This window comes from Anas acuta, chromosome 2, assembly GCF_963932015.1.
Source record: "Anas acuta chromosome 2, bAnaAcu1.1, whole genome shotgun sequence".
Lineage (NCBI taxonomy): Eukaryota > Metazoa > Chordata > Aves > Anseriformes > Anatidae > Anas > Anas acuta.
In genome coordinates this window covers 4,786,472-4,808,880 of record NC_088980.1, presented here as the reverse complement: position 1 = coordinate 4,808,880, position 22,409 = coordinate 4,786,472, and the positions used below count along the sequence as shown (strand labels likewise).

Here is a 22,409-nt window from a genome sequence, read left to right as displayed (position 1 = left end):
TTGCACTAATGATGCAGCCACCCCAGCCTCCTAAGAAAACCGCCAATGAAGTTACTAAACAGCTTCCAGACCTCAGCCTCCTGTTTGTTAGATATAAACTTCCAGCCCAGTTTGTCCCTATTTGCAGAAACAGCCCCTCAAACGGGAAGTCGAACACAGTTCTTAAGTGTTAGGACTAAACACTTTGCAAGCCAGAGCATCTTTAATCCAAACAGCTCAAGCACAGCTACAGTAAAACATACATTCAGGCACATATATATCTACACATAAACACACTGACAACCAGCCAGCACAGTACCCTCCTTAGACCGATGAGAGTATTTTTGCCCAATCTACCTAAACACACTGAGGAAAATAAGAATCCGTGTTCAGAAGTCTGTGCTTCTGAGAAATCTGCAACATTCCAGGCAGAAATTTTGAATATACAGGCTGGAATGTGGAGGAAATGTTAATTCCCAGGAAAGCACTTTTTTTTTTTTTTTTTTTTTTCAAGGAAAAGATCGTTTGGATCTCCCTAGGTGCCTTCTCAAGACCAGATCTGCGGGAGAAGAAAAAGAGTTTGTACTTACTCGTGGTGTTGTATTTGATCCCATTGAAGAACTCCGGGCAGGGTCTCTCTACTAGTTTCCCCGCTGAGGCTCTGGGCCAGCAGGTCCCGATCTGATCCGTGGTGGCATTGCAGTATGGACCTTTTGCATTGAAAAAAAAAAAAAAAAAGAGAGAGACAGAGAGAGAAAGGGAAAAAGAAGCAGTTGAGAAAGCACAAAAGCGACACACTTTGCATCACAAAGCAAACCCAATCTTAGCACTCAAAAAGCTTCTCTGAGCCCTGTGCTAGGTAATGATTCCTACCATGAAAGCCCAGGAAAGAGATAGAGAAACTCTCTAAAACAGTCTCTTGTAAATCCAGGAGGCTGCAGTTGACATCAAATTCTTCTAAGATGAACTGAGATATGGTCACATCCATTATTTCCCCCTGGGGCTGCTGGGCTGGATCAGGCTCCTTCCCCCCTTCTCTGTTTTTTGTTCCCTTTCCTTTCTTCCTTTTTGGAAAGAAGCGAGCATCAAGCTGCGGACACCCTGCGATCTCGTGCGTGTGAGCCTCTCTCCCTCCCAGAGTGCTGACAACTTGGCTGAGAGTCTGCGTCTGGCTGTGCAGTTCAATCCTTCAGGCTCTTCTTTGCTTTAAAACAGCAGCTCGGGAACCAATGGGATCACACTGAGCCCAGAGTAAGGGGCTCGTGTCTCTTAGCCGGCTTCCCTGGTCTAGCAGCTCTCCAATGCCGCCTCACGTTGCCAGACCGTTGTATTGCTTTCTCTCCCTCCCTCTCCTCTCCCTCTCCCTCTCTTGCGCGCACACACGCAGAGTTTTATTGTTAGCTCCGGCGAAGAACACTTCTGCAAGAATACTCGGTGCGAATCCGAGCCAGGGAGAAAAGGAAAAGCCATCAGACTAATAAAACTCCTCGGGCTTTTTGGAAAGCGGTGCGATTGCTGTCTGCACTGCATGGAACGGAGGACGAGCGGGGATGTGTGGACAGAGAGGGGGGGAGAAGGGACTTGGTCCAGTAAGTGGGATAGTGCATCCTGAGCAGGTCTGGAGAAAGAGGAAAGAATAACAGCTGGGATGGGGGAGATGGTCTGAGAGACGGGAGGCATCGGAGCAGAGGAATCTGGGGTGACAACCAGAGTGGGGAGAGTGAGAGAAGGGCTGGAAGAAGCAAGGCAGGGGCAACTCTTCCTTCTGCCCCTCATGCAGGCAGCATGGGAGGGGGCAACTGGGTAGAGCAAGGCACTGGGGGCAGAGTAGAGCTCTGGATCAAAGTGGACCACTCAGGGTCAAAGAAGGAAAGAGAACACCCTTGTTTTCCAGTGATTGGGGGAGCCAGCAGGTCAAAGGACAAGCACTCAGACTGAGCCAGGTGGCAAGAAAACCTTCCTGGGTGAGGAGCCCACGATGTAGGGAGGGAGGGAAGCAAGGGGCTTGAGGACCTGAGGTCCCTGGGGAGCAGGATGAGAAGGGTCTGGGAAAGGGAAGGGATGAGCTTGGGTGGAGATGCTCAGAAAGGTGGTCACCTTTAGGGAAATCAGATCTCAGTACAATGGAAACTGAGTGAAATTCTGCACTTTGGAACATGCTGAAGAGCAGCTTAGACCTAAGAAGCCTTTTTTTTTTATTTTTTATTTTTTATTTTTTTTATTTATTTGCTACATTAGGATGTGGGGAAATTTTTAAGGAAAAAAAAAATGTCATTTCTTGCCATCTAGCTCCATGGATTCAGAAGGATCTTAGGAAGCAAATAGTAAACTGACGTGTAAGGGGGAAATGCACAATAAGTATATATAGTAGTGGCAGAGATGCAGAAACAAAATACAAGGCAAACAAAGAAACTTTGACGTAAAAAAAAAAGAGATTCAGCAGTGGACTCCTGGTTGCAGTTTGTGTTCACAACTTTAGATCAGATGTGGTGTTATACTGACTTCAAAGCAATGGCCTAGGACTTCTAATAACATCCATCTCCCATCCTGCAATGGCCTGGACTTTCCCTTTACTCATATTTAAGATTGAAAGGCTTCGTTCCTCACCCTTCAAAGACAGAAAGAAGCTTGCTATCCAAAGAAAGGGGGAAAAACATGGGTTAGAAGGGCAAATAAATTATCAACATGCACCAATGAGAGAACTAGACAGAAAACTATTTTGCCATCTGCGAACCTGAAGATTTTTGCTCATTTTTATTGTTTGCAATGTGAGAGGGCGAAAGAGTGCCATCAAGTTTTGGGATGAATATTTTTGTTTTAAATATGCAAAAAACACAAATTAACAAATGCCCTAGCTATCGAGGCAGCACGATGTTCTGAGGCAAGTGAATGCATCTCTTTGCCTCTCTGTCTGGAGCCATGATCTCCTTCCCAAGTGAATGTTCCCAAAATTGCAATCCTTTCTGAGAAATCTGCATTTCAGCAAACTGACCTTTGTCAACACCTCCAGATCTCTTTGTCCCACGCATCTCTAATCCCCAACAGCAGGAAAGAAAATTTATTCAGTATCATTCACACAACATGGCCACCACCGACGTGCTGGTTGTCTTAAAGCAGAGCTTTGAGGAGAAAACCCTATTTCTGGAACTTTCAAGTGAGAGGTATAAAGGGTGTCCTAACCCTCCAAGAAACTCACAGAAGTCTGTCCCTCAAAGTATCTTCAAGTGTTCACTTTAAGTTACTTCACTTTCCTAATGGAGCAGTTAAGTTCAGAACATTATTTTTTTTTTTCCTCAAGAGTCCTTCTTAGTGATGGCTGTGAGTTCTTCTTGGAGGACAGTATTTTTAAGTGCCCAGTGGCATCAGTGAGCTCAGTGGCCATTTCAATCGATGCACAACTGATCAGTGAGTAGGACACTCATCCAGGATGCCGACAGGATTTTTTTTTTTTTCCTTCTGCTGTCTCTACACAAGACAAAATCACTGTGCTTGGGCCATGGTCTCTACTTTTCATCTCCTGTCTGCCCTGTCTATTTACTCACTGTTTGTGGAGCAACTTCCACAGCGGAATCATAAACCCAGCTGGAGGATTTGGGCACTAGACTTCCATGAATTTTTGGAGGAACACATCATTTTATAAATTACTGAAAGAAAGACAGTTTCAAAAAAGGAGTTACTTATAAATTTGATTAATGTTTCACTTTTCTAAATGCTGCCCTGTATTTTCTTGCAGAAATACTTGGGAAATGGTTCCAATAGTACAAAGACAAAGACTGAGCTGGATTTAATTTCAGAACTGTTCTTTATAGTAGTTAACACCCAAAACAACAGTCCTGAATTAAACTAAATATTTTCCAAGAATGAAGAAAACAGTTTCTTTGTTTAAGTGAGAGGAGCTAGAAAATCATCATCCTAAAATGACTCTCCTTTCCATACTTTCAATTTGGTTCCATTTAGAAAATCAGAAACAGTATATGCAGCACAGGTAATGCTACTGTATTACATACATTTAACAGCAACAAACCTCAAAAATAATTATAGAGGTGGTGAAAATATTCTCTGTGAGTAAATCCGGATGTGGAAAATAATTTGTTGTTCCTCAGTCCACAAACCTGCACCATCATTTGTTAATCTCTTCTCAGTTCAGCCACAGTCTCTTCATGCAAAGCTCCTTTTGCAACTTTCCCTGGGTACAATTAACTTCTTCAAAGTTTTCCTTTGGCTGGATCCATTTAAATCTTGACTATGTCAATTTGAGTCATTCAAGGTGAAAATATTGCTCTTTATAAAAGCAGCAAATCCAACTGAACACAAGATTGACAGAAGTATTATAGCTACTGACACTGTCGATACTCTGCTGATGCTGTACCCCTCTGTGAGATGTATTTGATACGAATAAAAAGCAACCACATCTTGCTAGGCTCTAGGTAACAGAGATCTGCTTTAAGAAGTACTGAATAACCAAAGAAAACTAATAATTGCACTTGGCAGGCAGAAAAACTTTGTCAAATTAAAAGTGAACTTGTTCCTATGCAGCGGTGTTCGTTGGTTTGCTTGTGGGAGATGCAAGATGCATTGCATCTGACATAGATACAATCTATATCATAACATCTGAATAGTCCAGATTATGGAAGTGAATGTGATGGGCAAATAAATGTATAAACACATGAAGAGTGACTGGAAAGTAACCTACAGCTCCTCCGGAACAGGAAGGAGCTCTGCCCAAGTCTGGGATAAAATATGATCCGGCAGCATCAATCTTTGTATGCCAGCTCTTGCACCACTGTACCCATAGGTACAGGATGTCTTTCAGTTTGCCCCACCAGCAGTGACCAACAAGGATAACATTGTGCCATTTAAGCAGCAGCACCAAAACTCCACCCTATGCAGCCAATATAGCATTTTTTGTGGGCTGGGTGTACCTCTGAAACCAGCTGACTGCTCCTTGGTCATGCCTACTGGAGGGACCTTTTCTCCCCAGACACTTGACCTCTACAATGCCAGATGACTGCTGTATATTTCAATACCCAAGAAGGGGTTAATAAAAATAATTTAAAAAGTCATTTCTCTCCTTAGTTCCCTTGTTCTGAAACAGAAGAGCCCATTATACTTCATCCAGCCTTCCTTTTTTTCCTATGACTGTTTTATCACCCATTTCCCTACTCATTGATGTGAAGAGCTCTTTCACATCAATAAAAGCTTTCCAGGCACAATAGTCACCCCTCTTTTCTGTTGGCAACACAAAGCTTAGGACAAGAAATGCATGTTGTTCATCAAACCACCTGGTTACACCAATAATCCTATCTTAGTTCCAGTAACTTTTATGTAGTTACCTCACCAATATGGAGGTATCATAGCATCACTCTCCTGAGTATTGTCTATTTAGGTCTTCTGTTTTCATCTAAGTAAAATCCAAATCCATACTTGTCATCTGATACTGTTAATTGTTCTGTTAACACAGTCATGGATCTTCTTCTGTAGTATGAGGTGAGCAAGAAGCTGCATACCCAAATATTTGATTTGCTGTTGCCTGCAGGGCAAGTACAGGGCCTCCTGGTCAAGTCTCTGCTGTCCAACACTTTTGGAGTTAATGTAGGTCCATGTGAAATGCCACAAACACCTTGTGATGGCTATCGCATTTTCAGTGAAGAAAAGAGTCAGGAGAATCTCAAAGAAATGTTTTCCTACCCTGGTTTTGATGGAAAATAGCAGGCAGAGAGAAAAAAAAAAAGAAAGAGAAGAAAGAGGAGGGATAAGAAATACATTTCTTATTTGTAGAAATTGTTTAAATCCCTAGAGGACAATCAAGAAGCAGAACTAAAGCTGATGGTAGAAATGCAGGGTCATCAACTAATTCCTCATACAGCTCAGCTGTTGTAATTGGAGGTTTAGTGTCTACCTTTGCATTTGTCTACCTCTACACTCCTGTTTTTAAATCCCTTTAAATATGAGGAAGGAAGGTTTCTAACGGCATGAGAAGAAGCCTTTTCTCACCTTTCCCTTTTCTGCTTGAAAAATATCTCCAATAATCCTTAATTAAGCAATGGCCTTCCATCATCTAATTTCAAAATAAGTGGGACTGTTCATCTGGGTAAAGAATGAAAGATCATATACCTTAAAGGAAGGCATTAATTTATCAGAGGGGCTTCTGGACCATAAACCTGAAGACCCTTCTTCTCAACATGAACTATAAAATTGATGTGACTGCACATTCAAATGCAGCAACAACATGACCGTAACCTGGTAAAGTATTTATTTTTCCTTCTTGTTCCAGGAATTATAAAAATGGCATTTTTTTGGAGTGTGAACAGGACAGTCACCAATCGTGGAACTAATCCATTCAAGCAGCAAAAGAGATTGTAAAGATCTTTAAGTTGCTGTCAGACAGTACACCTCAAGATGTACCCTAGAAATTCATATATGGCTAACTTCTGTGCCACACTGTGCTATGGCTTCTCAGGATGAATTATACTCTGCTAGAGGAGTAGGCTGCTGAGAAAACCACTTCTCAAATTGAGTACAAGTCTTCTAATCAAAATCTGGCCCTTGCCACATGTACTTGAGATGTACACAAAATGAGCACAGTTGTAAGTTACCGTATGCAGAGAGGAATATCAGACATATATAAATACAGATCTTCATTTCAGTTGATAGGCTTATTTGTTAGAAAAAGGAGACGTTCTTTTTTTGTTGGAAATGAACTATGACTGTAGCAAGCAAAGACAAAAATCGAAAACGCAGATTTGTGGTGATGAATCTCTGCAGCTTCATTGATGTTGGAAAATATTTACTGTGAGTATAAAAAGATTCCAACAGCATAAATAATAAATGGCTTCTAGCTACACATTAATATATTTCTTCTAGCACATTAATACACTTGTCATTCTCTACAGCTATAAAACCTGTACAAGTGAATCATGTTACATGAGACAAATGATGAGACATTGCTGGGAGATTAGAAGAACACACAAAGGAACCAACCTTGACACACTCATAAACTGCCAATGTTATTTTTTAAAGTGAGGTGTTTTGGATGAATGTGCAAAATATCATCTACCACATGAGAGCACAGAAACATTCATTTCAGAATAACTGTGATTTTATACAAGGTCAAATTCAGGGTCGGTGTTTCACAGATATTTAAGAACACAAAGGACCCATTGTATATATGTATATATATATATATATATATATATATATAGGCATATATATATATATGTAAGGCATATATATATATATGCCTTACAATGTCCATGTTCTCTGTTTATGGTGTAAGCAAGTTAAAAAAAAAAAAAAAGGTCACATCTGAACAAATGATGGCAATGACAATGTGTCTTACTAGTTCCACTTTATTTCCATCAAGTACAATGGGACCATTGCCAAATATGTATAGAATCAGGGGTCTTGCCCTGCTCTCCGTGCAATACACTAGGCAACAAGATTTCTTGTGGCATAATTCAGGCTGTGCCAATCAAGCTTTTGCTCTCCCTGCCTCCCACTCCGCTTCTTTGTGATTATTTTTCAGTTCATGCTGGGAAGTTCTGAGTAGTCACCCCATAAGTCTTGAGTTGAGAGGAAACACAGAAAGAAAAGGTGGAGAGTAATAAAATGCTCAGAAGTCAATACCCCATTTCCTCTGAAAATACACAGACACTATGCATGATAACTGACTTTGAAGCATCATATAGCTCAGAATGCAAAGTATGAGATAGAGCATATGATCACCATGGATCATGTTGCCCAGCATCCCATCTCTGATAATGACTAAAATCAGTTGCTTCCAAAAATGATGTAGCCCACCAACCTGCTTAAGATTTTCATGATCTAGTTATAGAGCACCATAAGCAACCTTAACATACGCAGTAAGAGAATAAACCTTTTACATTATGGGTCTTGCCTTCACTGCCCAGTAAAAGGCATTATAATTACAGTATTGTAACTTACAGTTTTAAATCATTCAATTCAGATTTGCCTGGTTTTGAGAAGCATCACCAGTCTGGCTTTGAGACCCTGGACTAGTGGCTCACATACTCCTCTGTGCACCTCTGCCCAACCCATGCACAGAAGGCAGAAGTCTAACAGCTTTAAACACTGCTTAGTTGCCAGTTTTCAGATTTAGATGGCTTTGACTCTCTGCCTTTTATATGCTGCTGTTTTAGCCAAGGAAGATTTACAGTTTGATTTGAGTATCCAAAAACGGATGTCCAGAACCATTTAAGATACTCTATCTCATCCAAGATTGTTATATGAGGCTGGCACATAAACACGGAGCCTAGGGAAGAACCATCCTTATGAAGCAGAATTTGAAGGCCAGGCAATTTGTCCTCAGGCATCCTAAATGGCATGGGACACCTGTATCTATGCAACTAGATTGAGCCTCAGATAGCAAATTTGCTTAGAGGCCATTTGGTCTCCTAGTATTGACCTTCCACAAAAGGGGTGAAGCCCACCATCAACATGCCACTAGGGAGCATCTTTCATTGCTTAGGCTTTACCATACGTAAAAGATTTTCAATCTTTGGGCTACCTAAACTGAATCCTTAATAAATGTGGGAAATGTCCTAAAACACAAGGAGTTGCAGAAGTAGACTTGAGAGTAAATGAAGCTTTTCTGCCATTTTTACCCCTCTTCATTAAATTGTCAAGCTTATAACACTCTCTCAGAGAGAGGGTGTCCTCTTTGCAGCTCACATAAGCAGGAGCTCAGCCTCTCTCTTAATTCTGAGTGAAATTAGCCAGAGTGTCCAGGAGGAGAATGACAAAGTGCAAACCAAAAATATCTTGTTCTTGAGGAAGCTATGTTTAAAAAACAGCCTGTAATATATCAACTAAGTTGCCAGGCAAGATAGCGCCAGAAAGCCACAAGAAGAATCTAATCTGACCTAGTAAAAATAATAGGCTGTGGAAAGGAGAAGAAAATTAGTCTGTGTCCTAGGAATAAAGAAATCAAAAAGCTGGAATATGTTATTGGGTTTGCTAAGAGCTGTCTACATATACCAACTAATACATCTTCCACATGTGGAAAAAGTCTTACACTTCCCAGGAAGACTTTCCAGTTGAACAGAAACCTGTATCGTCTCCAACTGTCTTCCCCAAAGTCTACAATTAAATCTAATTTTGAATTGGTTCTGCTGGAAAGCAAACAAGCAGTGGGTGATCTGCAGACAGTCTTGGAGGCTGGTTGTGCTTCTGTTTTCTCCTCCATAACGTAGAGCTAGTGGTATTTAATAGCTTTACAAAGGTAGTAAAAGTTTCATTGGACTGGCATTTGAAGACTTTATAACTGCTACACATACAGTATTTAAGAAGCATTGTCACATAGAAATTCCCAGCAATACTCCTGATAGTATTTTGATATTCTAAAGAAACACCAGGACCTTCCTCCAGTGGTCTCTGTATGAAAACATAAGGAGAAAGAGTCTTTACTCTCTTAAATGCTACAAATGTAGAGAAGAAGATAACCAAACAAAACAGCACAGTATAGTAGTTTGTTCAAAGTTACACAAAGGTCACCAGGTAATGAAGGAAAAAAAATCAGGAACGGTTTCGTGTCACATCTCTTTAGGTGTCTCCAGTGCAGGTGTCTCCAGAGGAGCCAATTAACCTGGGTTTAATTCGCAGCCAAGGGAAAGAAATAGAAACTTTGGTAATGCAATTCACCTGATCTATTGAAGTCATCTGCTTTAGGATGAGATTGATTTTGCCCTCAGATCCATCTAATCTCCCAAGTAGATGTCTGCTGCCTGAAAGTGGAATATATAGCAACTAGGGCTGATGTAGATGTCTGCATTTAGTCAAGGGAGTCCCACTCCAGATGCCAAGAACACAAGCCAAAATGTTGCTGATCCATTCCCCACTGGCCTCCAGCACCCAGTCTCACTGGAATGTTTGGCAACTGTAATCCCATGAGCCTGGGCTTATTATTTAATGGGAGGACAAACAAAAACAGCTTAAATATAACACATAAAGAATAAAGATGAGAAAAAATTCCCGATATGGTAGGAAAGTCACAATGTCAGCCACATATCGTTATGTTTAGAGATTGCATGCCTTAAACTGAATGTAGCTATGTGTAAGAGGATATCAATAAAACACTGTGTAAAATAGATTTGTATCCCTATGCAAGCCAGCTAGTTATTATAAGGATTCCAGGACAGTCAGCTAGCCGCCGAGGAAATGCCTGGAAATTAAGCAGAAGAAGAGAACAGTCATGCCAACTTCAGAAAGTGAGACAGTACTTCTCAAGAACATCATTCTGTAACAGATAGCTCCAGTCCCGCTAGATAGAAGGTGGAATGAATAGGCATGAAACGTGGATTATTATAATATTGGTATTACGATAGTAATTTAGTAACTTAGTGTTGGATTGTGATAACTGAGGAGAAGGAACCTAACGACTGCCTAATTTGTGATTTGAGAAGCTCTTTCTAACTGCTACTGTATGAGATTGCAGCCCCAGAAAAAAAATGAAATAGATGCAAGAACATTACCTGTGTCTGTAGCATTAGTTTGTGCTTCTGCTTGAAATCAGTGACTCTTGCTAGCTACATAATTTTGGATACCTCCCAGGATAACAAATCCATTCACCTCCCTTAGATCTTGCCCTTAACTGGACTCAGTACCCTTTAATCTTAAGCCAGCATTTTTGATTCTGTAACCATAGGGTAACTCAGGCCATGCATAGTTGTAGGCTGGGTATTTGAGAGGTCCGTGACAGCAGAAGGATTCATCTCACCTAATTTCAGCCATAAAAAATTTGGGTGTGTAGACAAAGCAAGGTATCTAGGCTCTCTTACAGTCAACAGGGAGATGGCTACTTTCAGAAAAAGATGATTCATTTTATTTTGAGACAAATGCTTTCTTCAAATTCCTAATTCTTAGATGTTCTACTTTGTAGGATGTAGCCCAAGAGAGGGTTAGAACTCTGCTGTACGTACACATACTCATGCTCATATACAAGAGTTTCTGAAAAAAAAAAAAAAAAGTAGTTGGTGTGATCACATTCACTTGTTGCACATTGTGCAATTGAAAAAAAATACTTTAAGATCATTCAGGGCATATATATAGCTTGAAACTGTGTGTATTAAAAATGCCCTGCTCGTATTATGGTAACACACTGTAATACTAAAAATATGCATTATGCTTACCACTATTTTTTTTGTTTGTTTGTTTTGTTTTGTTTTGTTTTCTATGCACGTCCATCATGAGGGGACATTTTCAGTAAAGGCTGTTTCCTTGATGTAGAAAGGCAGTTTCATTGTTGAGCTCTGGTGTTTAAACACTGCTTAACTTTAAACCCACACTTAATTTTCAGTGACTTCAGGAATTATGGGGGCACTTGAGTGACTTAGTAAATAGAGGTAGTTTGTTGAACTAGGATTTGAAGGCTGCTTTGGTTGAAAGGCACATATGTTTGTTCAGCTATGATATTTTCCATTGGGTTTTACTGATCTTGTATAAAGCTTTTCATTTTAAAACATATGTTTGGAGCCACCTATAACCTGACTCTGTCCATTTGGTGGGTCAGAACTTACACAGTAAGAATTAACCTTGGAATACAGTTTAGAACATAATAAATGATGTTTTTCTATTCTTAATTAGGTGTTTAGATAGAGAGCTTCGGCTATAGATGGTTATATCAGTACTGGTTACACTGGATTTTTACAAAAGCCAAGGATCAGTCCCCAGGGATTCAACGTGTAACAGCTGAAGACTGAAAGAAGGGCCAACATTAAAACAGATGCATTTTAGCATAGATGTAATATACATTTAACTGTCATCAAGTAAAATAACTGAAAATATGATGGATATTTTCAAAATAGGTGCAGAAAAAACAATCCTGGGAAGTGTGGCATTTCCAATCTATTTGACAGCACAACTGGATTTCTTTTCCCATGATGTGTTAATCTGTTTTGTATTTGGTAAACTGCACACCCCAGCCCAATGAATATTAAAGGAAGAGTTTTAGGAAAACACGTAACATTCTGATTAAACATTTTGTCATTCTTTCACACTCAATTGCAAAGAGAACATAACTTATTGTTGTATTGCTAAGCGAGTGCTCCTTCTATCATGGACTCATCAAATCTCTTCATTAACCTTTCAAAATCTACCTCCAACTAGAACAGCTATTCATGATGTTGCTAACTGGCAATTATCATAACTAGATGTCAAACTATGTGGACTGATGTCTGGAAAAGACTTTGTTTTTCTCAGCAGCTTTTCTCCAGCTAACAAAATCATCACAATTACCATTTATAGCAATATTGCATGCAACAAGCACCTGGTCATCACAACTTTGCCTCTGGGAGCTATTTAATGAAGAAATAATAATTATTTCTTTTTGCTTGTTTTGTGAAGAGATTTTTCTGCAGCCATTGTAATCTCAGTACCAAGAATTACTTAAGTGAGGACCCAGTTCTCATCATTTTCATTTCCTGTACAAAGTTATTAAATATAGAACCTATTAGTTTATCCCTAAAGTATTTTCCCCTTCGTTCAAATAACCACTCCTGGACAGAAATGATGAATAAAGACATACCATCTCATGCAGGCATAGACAGAGAACTGATCAGGTGCTATGGAATTCTTCTGGATCAAGAGCACCAGTGTAAGCAGAAAATAAGTCACCCCTAACTGAAGCAACTTGCACTATTTTACCATTTACTGCCTCTGAAACATGTAGCACGTATTTCTCTACCTAGTTTCTAGACTTGTTTGGCTCACTGCCATAGTGTGATTTCTTTTGCTTGGCCACTGGAGGGCTCTCCTAATTCTCCATTACTGCATAAAAAACATTTGATGGAGTTTAATAGCATTAAAAGTAAAAGCTGTTTATAGTTACCTGGATATAAAAACAGAAACAAAAAGCAAGCAAGCAAACAAACAAGAACAACAACAAAAACAAAACAGGTGATTTCATCAGGTTATACAATGATCTGCATGTGGACAAAGTGTATTTTACTTCCCCTTCAGCAGCAAAAATGTCGCTATAGGAAAAGAGATGAATTTCGCTGGACAGAAAATTTCATTTTGCACACAAGATTATCAACCGCACAAGTGATTATGGGTTTGAGATGGACAGCAAGCTTTCTCCTCATCACCCATTCCTCCCCACACCACATCCTTTCAGTCTGAAATCACTGCATAAATCAATTCACTTTTTCAACTAAGTGTCCTTTGTCATCTGATTTCCAATATATTTCCCCACCTTGAGACCCATTCCTCTGGCCGATTCAATTTGTCTCCTGATGGAAAAGCTGATGGATCAATCATTTTATCCTTTTCACATTAATGCTGCTCCCGGGGAAAGAGGAGATCATGTCAGGCTTTCCACTGCCCGGCAAGGAGCTGCATGCTACATCCACACTGCTGTGAGCACTTGCAGACTGTTGACAATTGAGAAAATCGGACAAAATGTTGCTTTTTATCCCATTTTTTTTGATCAAAAGGACTGAGTCAGTTAAAGCTAAATTGCCTCGTGGAAACAGAACAGTTTGTTAAATCTTTTGTTAGGAAAGTGTTTCCAATGCCAACATGAGACATGTAGCTTTGTCCATCCCAGAATAACCATTTGGGATAGAGTCTACCTCTGAGTGAGAGAAAACCAGCTCTACGGCCCTGTTTCACTCAGTTTGGCTCCACACCTTTGTCATTTACAGCTGAACCAAACTTTTAGGTATAATCTGGTTAAATTTAGGATGTCTTTTTTCTCTTTTCCATTGCCCCAGTAAAGGGAACCTCGTTTGTATGCAGTGAGCACAGCAGCTTCCACGGGTGTCATGGGAAGATGCAAACCTCCAGAAGGACACCAGCTGGGTAATTCCTCTTAGAGAACCAGGAGATGAATCTGGTCAATTAAGACAGACGACAGAATATAACCTCTCTGTTGACCTTTCTGCTACCGGACTACCTGTGAACTTTTCTGCTATTTCCCCAAATACTCTGTATGCGGTGCAAGTAAAAAAGACGAGAATCAGAAAAAAAGGGGGGTCTGCTGCAAGTTCTGAGAATTCAAAAAAGGGTCAAACACCCTCCAGCCATCTCTCACAAATCTTTCACTACCAGCTCTGGAAGAATGTGGATTTTGCCATTATTCTGGTATTAATTCTCTGAGTTGCTTTGGATGTTCAGTGGTAAGCGAGATAATAAGCCCTCCAGCCTATCACACATGGTAGCAAATATTTTCTTTCCCTCACCTCAGAAGAAATGGCTTTGAATAAACAGTCCTGACTGTGACTATTTTATCCCAGCTCCTTCAAAGTACTCTTAACATAGATAGAAAAACTATGTACAATAACAGAAAATAGATATTCTGGGCCTCTGGGATTCTGCTTCTCTCATTCAATACAAGACTAGCTAGAGTTGAGCTATAACACCCTAGGGGTTATTTTAATTTCACTTTAATTGTTTGGTCTCAATTACATGGGATTTTTTGTTCACCAGTTGTCAGACAATGCAGACAGAAGAAGAACAAAGCTGTAAAATCTGGAACAGTTTACTTCAGTTTCATAGACTTTTCTGAAGCCTGCAGTTTCCTGAATGAGTGGTCACAATCCTTAAAATTTAGCTGTTGATTAACTTATCCTAAAAGCCATTGTGAAGTCAGGGATGTTTTACAGTTAAGGATTATTCTGTGCTTGGACCTGACATAGGTCCCGTGAAAACACAGACTAGAAGCTCTGGGTGAGACTACCCTGACCAAGTGGATTTGTGGACTCTGCCTCTGAACTATTCACCTGGACTCCTTAATAGTCAATGAAAGAACATGGCACAATTCACCATGGTTCATTTCATTATAAAGTGTACATTTAAATCACATGGTTGTATAAATGCTACTACACTTGCAATTGCCTACATGAGGAGCTTGAGGTGTCTGACTTAATTTCAGTTGTCTACCTTAAATACGTCTAAAGTTAGGTGAGATGCAGCCTTTTTCCACCCCTGGACATGAGCAGAGGTTATGCTGGTTAAAATTCCAGTCCCTGCTGAAATCAATAGGTGAGTGTTCCTCCACACCCAGAAAGCCATAATTTTATTTGAAATAAATGATTATTTTACCGAGATGGAAAAACAGCCTATTGTTCCCTCTTACAGATAAAAACTAATAACATCCTTACACAAAATTTCTGAGAATAAGAAACGATTTCCATTTTTTCAGAGAAAACACCATTCCTCTCCAGAAGATTTGTACAAGTCTGTATGGTTTATGTTCCTTAAAAGTCTTTCCTGGAGACAAAATCCACAGAAAATATAAACCACTTAGCCCATAAAAGAACTGATACATGGACACCGTTCATGCCAATTCTCCTCTGAGATACAGATGCTGCAGCTGGGACCATTTGTTTCAGTTTAAAAGTCTGCAGAGTAGCTGTTGGTGGCAAAGAAATCTCCAGGCTCCCTTAAAAGTCAAGAGGGATCTAGCTAGTGCAGTCAGTGGGCTCTACCGGATGATTTCTGTCACCATAAAGAAGATACTTAAATTGGGTAAGACAAATTGTCTTCCAAAAGTCTCTCTTACCATTAACTATAAAAGGAACCTGGGATGACCTGCTCAATGGGACCCGTCTGCACTATAAATGTTTAAAGTTAGGGAGAGGAATGCCACCTGTAGGGAAAATAGAAGAAAAATCAAGCCCAGGAAATGTTTCCTGTAAAAATAGCCTCAATTTGTGGAGAGTTGAACACTTCTACTGGGGCTTTGATTCTGTTTTCCATTTTGAAAACTTTTTCATGATGATGTTTATTATGGCCACATAGGAATCCTGTTCCTAATTACAGTGTTTTTATTGAATAATTGATTGTTTTTCACCAACAGAGAGCACCAACTAAGAGAAAAGTGAACAATTAATTAGAAATAAATTCCACAGTTTTACTTATGCATAATTCAAACAGCTTGACTTTAGGTTTTTAATCTCTCAAACTAGCCACCGTTAAATTTGTGGCCTCTTGATGGTTAAACAAGACACGATTGCTTTCACAATAAATGTTTATTACTGAAAAAGATCAAATGCAGTTTTTCATTTCATTGGTGTGTGTAGCTGTGCCTTGACATCCAAAATAACTACCGTGGTCTTTGAAGCAGGAAGTACTTGAGCTGATAAATCATCAATGTTACAGAAGAATCAGTGTTCTTCATAGCAATTTGCAGAGACCAAATTAAAATGATTTAATCCACCCGACAACTGCTCACACACAGCTTTGGGGACAGGCAGAATTAAAAGGTGTTGTGAACGCACCTTTAACGTTTTCAATATCTGCACGCTGAGTTAGAGCAGGCTGTAAGCCCTTCATGTGAGATTGACCTTTCTGTGATCAACTTTAAGCCTAAAATTGAATAAATTTGGAAACAAAGCTTTCTCATGCTACCATTCAGTAAAACATACTGTGAGAAAGCTGAAGCAATTGCTGTTATCTTGACATAGGGTTAAACCTGAGGCAAATGAACCTACACAGTAGGTTTCTACACTGTGAGCTAAATGACCATAATCTGTATCTGTTGACACAAATTCATGGTCTGGGATAGAGAATGCAGGATGCTGTGAGAAACTAACCAGCTAAACAACTGAACCAAACCCAGCTGTTTTGCCCCATTTTCCAGATCAAGTAGGAGTTGCACTTTCCAGAAATAGAAATGCAGCAATGGTAGAGAAAATGCCATTGATTAAAAACACAGAATGGTTTGGGTTGGAAGGGACCTCAAAGCCCATCTAATTCCACTCCCCTGCCATGGGCAGGGCCCTCTCCCACCAGCCCAGGCTGTCGCCAGCCCCATCCAGCCTGGCCTTGGGCACTGCCAGGGATGGGGCAGCCACAGCTCCTCTGGACAGCCTGGGCCAGGGCCTCACCACGCTCACAGTGAAGAATTTCCTCCTAACATCTAATCTAAAAGTCCCTCCCCAGCTCTCCTGCAGCCCCCTTTAGGGCCTGGCAGGCTGCTGTGAGGTCTTCCTGGAGCCTTCTCCTCTCCAGGCTGAACAACCCCAACTCCCTCAGCCTGGCTCCACAGCAGAGGGGCTCCAGCCTCTGAGCATCCTCGTGGCCTCCTCTGGACTCACTCCAACTCTTTCTTGTGCTGGGGGCCCCAGAGCTGAGCACAGGCTCCAGGTGGGGTCTCATAAGAGCAGAGCAGAGGGGGACAATCCCCTCCCTCGTCCTGCTGCCCACACTGCTGTTGGTGCAGCCCAGGACACGGTTTGCTTTCTGGGCTGCTAGCACATGTTGCTGACTCATAGCAACCTTCTCATCCACCAGCACCCCCAGGTCCTTCTCCTCAGGGCTGCTCTCAGTCCATTCCCCACCCAGCCTGTATTTGGGATTGGGAATACCCCAGCCCAGATGCAGGACCTTGCACTTGGCTTTGTTGAACCTCCTGAGGTTTGCCCAGGCCTGCATCTCAGGACTGCCCAGGTCCCTCTGGGTGGCATCCCTTCCCTCTGGTGTGGTGACCACACCACACAGCTTGGTGTCTTCGGCAAACTTGCTGAGGGTGCACTTAATATCAATGGCCATGCCTCCAACCAAATTCACACAAAGCACTCAAAAATATCCAGCAACAGAAAAGTGCTGGGTTAGGGGATTTTCTGCTGAATAGATTCCATTTGCATAGAAAACAAATTTTGACTTCTCAATGTTTATGCTTCTACTGTTAATACAGCCTGTCAGTTTGGGACTGATGTAATTTTAAGGGCATTAGTTAACAGCAGCAAACTTCATTGAAGCTTGTGCTTTCTAGTGGAAATACAAAGGGAAAGAAGGAGGCAAGTAGGCTACGATAAACTCTTATTGCTTGAGAAAGAAAAACTTTTTTTTTTTTTATTTTTTTTTCTCTGAGCATGTTGGGATGTGCACAGCACTTACCTGAAGAGACATATTGATCTGATGTAGCTTCTAGATTCCATCATAATTTGAAAATAAACAATAACAATAGCAATAGCGATATGATTTATAACCAAAAGACAGACAGTGACTTTGACAGTGACTTTTCCATCTCTGCGATTACTGCCTCACCCCCCCAAATGAGGATTCATTGGTTTCCTAAAAGCTTCCATTGATGGGCTGAAACATCAACAACAACAACACAGGGGAATTACTATTATCCTAGAAAACAGCTGGGAATCTATGTACACGGAGCGTATATGGATTTGCAAAGAACCAGGTATAGAAAATTAGGATTTCCAAGCCAGCAGCAAAATAACCATTTGTCCTTGTGTTTATAATGATTCAAAATTGTCCTTTTCTCTACTGATAAAATAGGGATTTTGGAATGTTTTCAAAGAAGCCTATCTGCTTGGCCTATCTTAAACAACCACTCCAATTCTCAGAAGCCAGAAGTATGAATAGCACCTACCTTAGTGACCCCAAGACAAAGTAAATGTTTCTGAACCACACAATCTACACTACAAGGTGTTGATGATAAAAATAAATGGTATCTTTTCAACATGAAAGTAAATTCCTTCATTATGAATCACTGAAAATGATCTTCAGTGATACACAAATTGTGGAAGCAGGACAGAAGCCCCTAGCAATGGAAAAGAGATGTTATATCATTCCTAGAAATTCATTTGCCGCTTTCCTTAATTGATCCCTGTAGTTCTTCAGAACAGCATTTTCCTTGGATAATTACTATTCCATTTCTGAAAGAAACCCAAAAAGACATAAGCCAAAGGCTACAGAAAGAAAATGTTTATAATACCTTATTAGCACTGAAATCAATGTAAGCAAATGACTGATTGTACAAAGAAGTGGGCTAGAATTCATCTCACTTAATTTCAGGCAACCACAGTGAAGGGTAAGTTTTATCCTACTTATCTTAATGTGTAGAAATGTCTGAATTTACTCAGACTAGTCCCACCCCTCACTTTCTGACTAGGCATAGCATAAGGAAATTGATTTGAAAGATTTTTCTTTCATTACTGTATCCAATGTGATTTTTTTTAATACTTGGATTTTCTGAAAATTTTGAAGATTTGTTTGTTTTTTCACCTTGTCAAAATAAAACATTTACATGTGTGTAAAAACAGATTTTTTCCCCTTGTGGCAGCAATTGCTGAAAATTAAACATTCCTAAGGTGAGTCAAAATCAACTGATTTGGAGACAAAACAAATGTTGAAGGAAAATATTCACCCTGATCGCAATGGTATTGGGAGTTAGCAGACTTCATCTATGGGATGTAGCTAGAATGGAAGCAGTGAACTCTGCAGTGCATGATGGATGCAGATCCCATCAAATTATTATTGATCCCTCTATAGTTTGGTTTTCACTCCATACATTTAATACTCTCACTGGACTCAGCTCACAACGGATGAGTCAACTGGAAAAGATATATGGTCATTTGTGTCAAGTTTAGCACAATTTGAGAAGTTTTCATCTCTTTTGAGAACTCACAATGGGCCATCAGCTTGAATGAGAAGCATACTGTCTTTGAATAAATCAGTTTCAGCATGTAAGATGAGAGGAGAGGGGAAACGACTTGATTAAAAGGGAGGTATAATAACAAGTATTTATCTGACTGCACCCTAAGTAAAAATCCTGCTGCCAGGTCAATGGTCTGGTTCAATCTATTTATTTATTTATTTATTTATTTATAGTTGATTTATTTATTATTATTATTATTACAGACCAATTAAGGTCTGTTTTTTGTTTGTTTGTTTGCCTTTTTTCCCCCCTTCTTTTCTGCAAGTTTTCATACGCTTGAAAGCAGTTTCCAAAATCTTTTCAATGTCTTAAAAAGAAAAAGCTCTTACTAAAGGCAAAAAATTGTTTTATTCTTATTTAGACATCTACTTGCCATCAGAAGCATTAACAGAGGGTTTTGTTTGTTTGTTTTTTATTTTGTTTTGCCTATGGGGAATTCTACATTATCATTGCCTTAAGAATTTATGCTGGAAATTCCTAAACAGCCAGGAATAGCAAACACTCTTACAATAATTATATTTAGTGCTTGGGAACCCCTCGGTACAATGTGGGGAACCAAAGGAAAAGCCACTGAACCTATGTGCATGCTCACACAGTAGTACATACTTTATATTGCTTTTCTGCAGCCATGTGTTATTTTTAATCTAGGCCATATTTTAAAACTGATTTGTTAATAAGATCATGTTTATGTGCTTTTTGATAATTCTTAAGAGTTATCTGCTGTTAAATACTCTGCTGTACCATGAGAAATGTAGAGGATGGTCTGTGTGTCCAAAGAAGAGGATAGAGTAAAAGATAGGATGTCTTAAATCTCAGTAGTCTGTGAAGGAGCAGGAAGAGGAGAGAGAGCAGGGAAGAGACTGGAGAAGTGGACAGAGATACAGTCCACCTTTCCTCACCCCAGACTTCTCGTTCCTTTCCTAGGCAGTGAGTTTTCCCAATAAACACTGACCCTTTATCCTCTGTACTCTCTAGCAGGAAACAGCTCAGTGAAACCTTTACATTTGCAATTCATGTTTCCCCATAGGTAATCTCAACCACACAATCTAGTGCCATAAAGAACAGATACCCAACACTAGGCAGCTGCAGAGTTGTGAGGGATTGCAAGCAGATACTGTCTCACAACTACTCCTGATTTCAAAAAAAAAAACAACAAAAAGTGCCAGGAAGAAGGATGTGAAATGTTAATGATTCAGGATTATCCAGCAAGATAATGTAGCTGGGGATGGAAAAACATTGCTTTCCCACACAAAGTCTTTGGTAGCACTTAGCTAATGGGGCATTGTCTCCTCCACCCCCTCGTAACTCAGCTGGAGAGGGTAAAAAGTAGTAATTATAAAGCAGAATAGTTATTTTCAAGATGTGATGTAATCATGGGCTAAAGGCCAAGTTTTAAATGGAAGATCTTTTCCATGTGTTCACACTCACAAAATATATATTATATCTTTATGACAAAGGGACTTCTTATTTGCTCATTTGTGTCATTAGCTACCACTGACTGCTTTACCCTACCTTCTGCTGTAATTGCAAATCAAAAGTAACAATTGGAAACCTGGAGCACAAGGTGATGGTGCTCCAAGATGGAGTCTGCTGGCAGCTGCACAGGTACAAGAAGTCCTGATGAGAAGAGTTTAGCTCACGTTGTTGCTCATGAAGGAGCAGAATGGAGCCCCTGATTTGCACAGAGCACTTGGCCTACAGCAGATGAGCTGCCAAGAACAGAGGGTAAGAGGTGAAGGTAACCACTGATTAACATTGCATTGACATGAAGAGAAAGAAAGAAAGAGCTTAAGAATGCAGCATTTTCAATGCTTTTAAGAGATACTCTGAGAGATTCCAGGAAGAGCTATATATACACCAAAGGCTGTCATGGTAACAAAGCTAGCAGATTTTTTGCCTCATTAAACTCTCTAATTGCACGTGCTGTGGTGTTCAGCCACGTATCTCCCCGAGGTAAATCCCACAGTCAGTCCCTTCTTAGGCTTTGTGCCAGAACTGCAGAAGTTCTCTGTGGTCCTTCAGGACCAAAGTGACCCAAAAGCTGTCTTTAATTTGGGTCACTTGGCCAGCGTTTCAGGTATTTTTCTGCCAGGGGATTTTCACATCTTTGAGAATTTCAAGCTACTGTTCAAAGTCAACTTTGCAGATGAGGTGAAGGCTGGACAAGATCAGATAAGAAACCATAGGTGCTGGCTTTCACATATCACTCTTCTGTTTCATGGCAGTCTTTTCTACAGAGACCATTAATTAGTTAACCTAATATATTTATCTGGTAAACAACCCAATAAACATGACAATTTAGACTGTCCATTAGCAGCATTTACACATCAGTCATGAGTTGTATACATGTGACAGGTGAAGAGGACAGATGCTGATCACTTTAACCTGCTTAAGGACTACTTACAAATGCAAAACCTTGAAGGTCTTTAGCGGGCTGGTATGGCATAAATAGGGTTCTACAGCATGTACTGAATAAAATAAAGAAAATAAAATAAAGAAATAAAATAAAGAGTAAAATAAAGAACCCATAAATAGGGTTCTACAGCATGTACATGGCTGAAGTTTCTTCAGCCAGCCACTGTGAGTGTCGTGCTAACATGTGTATGCTTTGTTTTCTTTACATCAAAATATGCATGTGCCACATTTCTGTGGTGGTTTAAAAAACAATGGGCAGCTGAACTCCACCATGATTCTTTTTCATTCCTGCTCCTTAAGAGAATAGAGGGAGAAAATATGATGAAAAAACAGCTTGTGAGTTGAGATAAGGACAGGGAGATTCCTACCAATTACAGACACAGGCAAAACAGACTCAGCATAAGGGAATTAATGTATTTTATTGCCTATTGCCAACAGACTAGAGCAACGAGAACTAAAGGCAAACCAATAACACCTTCCCACTCATCCACCCTCTTCTCACTCCTCCCCATGAGCAGCACATGGGAACTGCGAATGGAGGTCAGTCCCTGAGGCTTTGTCGCTGCCGCTCCCTCACGGTCCCTCTCTGCCCCTGCTC

The 22,409-nt window shown here is 40.2% G+C and overlaps 1 protein-coding gene across 4 annotated transcripts in view; it reads right to left on the bottom strand.

Moving 5' to 3' along the window:
* CRHR2 (corticotropin releasing hormone receptor 2) overlaps positions 1-22,409 on the bottom strand; it is a 157,234-nt gene that overhangs the window by 106,323 nt on the left and 28,502 nt on the right. Inside the window, exons 1-2 of one of the 4 annotated variants that reach the window (XM_068673317.1) lie at positions 853-1,299; positions 570-689 (exon numbers count right to left, since the gene is read on the bottom strand). The exons of 1 other annotated variant lie outside the window; for it this stretch is intronic. In XM_068673317.1, the coding sequence (XP_068529418.1) occupies positions 570-689; positions 853-967 (235 nt within the window). In that variant the 5' untranslated portion in view covers positions 968-1,299. Of the gene's footprint in view, positions 1-569; positions 690-852; positions 1,300-22,409 lie in introns of those variants that run through there. 2 more of the 4 variants (XM_068673316.1, XM_068673322.1) reach the window with 2 other exon arrangements.